Source organism: Mollisia scopiformis (genome assembly GCF_001500285.1).
Source record: "Mollisia scopiformis unplaced genomic scaffold LY89scaffold_21, whole genome shotgun sequence".
NCBI classification, from domain to species: domain Eukaryota; kingdom Fungi; phylum Ascomycota; class Leotiomycetes; order Helotiales; family Mollisiaceae; genus Mollisia; species Mollisia scopiformis.
In genome coordinates this window covers 1-2,342 of record NW_017263601.1, presented here as the reverse complement: position 1 = coordinate 2,342, position 2,342 = coordinate 1, and the positions used below count along the sequence as shown (strand labels likewise).

The window sequence follows — 2,342 nt, the reverse complement described above, 5'->3', positions numbered from 1 at the left end:
TTATTTTTTTTTCAAAATATATACGCGTAAAAAGTTTTCAATCGCTAGCAAGCTTAATTGTCATTGTTGTCCCATCTACCGGCTTAGAGGTCATCCTTCGTGTCTATGGCAGCGGAGGTACAGTGTCAGCCAACTCTTTGTCAGAAGTATTTACTTGAGTTAACTTACATTATACAATTCTGACTTGACTCTGTACTGTCCCTTGTCATTCAACGTAGGAAGCCCCTCCTCATCTAAGGCGCTCTCACCCAGGCCCGTCTTGATGAAATCGTACTTGCGAGCCACGATGGCGATAATGGCTCGTGCCTCGATATTCGCAAGCTCCAGTCCCATACAGCTTCTTGGACCCCTTTCAAATGGCCTCCACGCAGTTGCGGGAATGCTTTGAGATGCCTCTCCTAACCATCGCTCGGGTACCCAGTCATCTGCCGTATCTCCAAAGACCGTCGGATCTCGCTGAATAATACTATGGCATGCGTACATAATGAGGCCATCTGTGCAGTACTCCTCACCGGTGGATGCGCGAACGGTGAAGCCTGTCCCAGGCTCTGTCATACGAACGGTGCCGGCAGGCGCGTGTAGGCGGAGTGTTTCCTTGATAACAGCATTGATGTAGTGCATTTTCTGGAGAGCATGCTCACCATTCTGGGTGAGTGCAGTACATACTGCCCGATGATCTGTCTCAGGTCCCAGAATTTCGTTGAGTTCGTCGCGCACAGCCTTAAGCGCGCGGGGCGTACGACTCAGCTCGTAGAAAGCCCACTGCAGTGTGCTAGTAATTGTAATCTTATCATGTCCTGCAAACAGGAAGCTGCGTACTTGGTCCGACGTCTCTGATAGAAGTTGGGGCGTCAATGTTCCGGTATCCTGGAAACTAAGCGCGACAATGCTTTTGGACCTATTCCCTTCCCCTTCTTCTTTTAGTTCCGCATATTTCTGCTTTATCGTGTCTTTTATGAGCAGATCAATACGCTTCGCTAGCCGGTGCCGCTTCAGCGTAGTTGAAGGAACGATCCACCAAGGGAGATTATTCTTGTCGTCGTTATATGTCTGCATAAGGTCTCCAAACAATCTGATTACTTCGCCCTGCTTTGAACGGTCTAAGTGTTGTGCATTTAAGTCGACTTGCATCACGGCGGCCCCAATAACATCAAAGGACAGGTTCGATATAAGCTTCTCGAGAGAAAATTCTTCTTTGGAGGCAGCAAATTGATCTAAGTAGATAAAAAAATGGTTCCGTCTTCTCAAGTATGAGAGGCAAGAGGCTCCACAAATGTTGAGGTGTGAATCCTGGGTTATATCTTTTGCGGAGATCCTTCCAGTCAGTACCCTGCAGATTATCAGCGTCAGCCAGCCATTTCCAACTATAGCACGTTCGTACTTACCTCTCTGCCCAAAATTGACGTCGATCCTATGATGGGAATCACTGCCAACGAATTAGCATAGTAAAACATCGAAACGACAGTGAGGGGCTCTAGGAGCCGGGACCTGTCTCAAGAGCTCTCGTTTGCAATACGCGTTGCAATATGTCTCGGCTCTGCCCGGCTCCCGGCTCCCAGAGCCCTCATACAAAAAAACAGTAAATTAGTATAGGGATTCGACATACTGTGAGTCCACGTGGGGGATTTGGGCGTGCTGAAAGGAAAAAGTGTGGTAGGCTTCGATATCTGTTCAGCGATGCTGTTACTGGTGATGAGGAGCATGGGACGATTAATGGGCCGAAGGTCTACAAGCATGATAGGAGGACGGCCCATTGATGCCCACATCTCTTCGAAGATTACATCTATGGTCGTTAGAAAGGCTTCGAACAGGCGTAATAGTTTATAATTCATATATATCTGAGCAACTTCGTAGCAACGAGAGTTATCCTATGTCATACCTGGATGGCGATCGCGTATACCGCGCTGCATGAATTCACCAAATGTCTGAAGATGTCCCCAAAGGAGGTGATTTGGTAACCGTGGGATATGCACGTATTGGCTGAAGCGCACATAGTTCAGCCTCGCGTAGAAATACGAGGCCAGCAGTGTGGTGGCTGCAAGTAGGTAGAGCTCGAACATCTTGTTGCGTCGACTCGTTGGTTTGCATCTGTGGGCTAGGGATTCCGTTTCCAGCTCGTCCAGCGGGCCCGCGGAACTGATTTCGCAAGCTTGTGGGAGTCTTAAGTAGATATGCCCAAACTCAACGGAGTAGGATCAGTAATTGAACTTCAAGGGCCAAAGACACATAGAATAAGTGAATGTGGATGTATTCGGTGTATATAACAGTGAATCGAACCACAGGCCGGTATATACCGTGAGGCTTTATTTAATAATATACCGTTTTCAACGGTAATTAAATAT

At 47.7% G+C, this 2,342-nt stretch overlaps 1 protein-coding gene across 1 annotated transcript; it reads right to left on the bottom strand.

The window, feature by feature from the left end:
• Positions 1–37: 37 nt before the first annotated feature.
• On the bottom strand, positions 38–2,060 carry LY89DRAFT_756572 (cytochrome P450; the record flags this gene model as incomplete). Its single annotated transcript, XM_018221384.1, has 6 exons — positions 38–103; positions 169–1,240; positions 1,272–1,330; positions 1,386–1,426; positions 1,607–1,783; positions 1,880–2,060. The coding sequence occupies 6 exons, from the start codon at positions 2,058–2,060 to the stop codon at positions 38–40; spliced, it is 1,596 nt and encodes a 531-aa protein (XP_018066584.1).
• Positions 2,061–2,342: the final 282 nt, after the last annotated feature.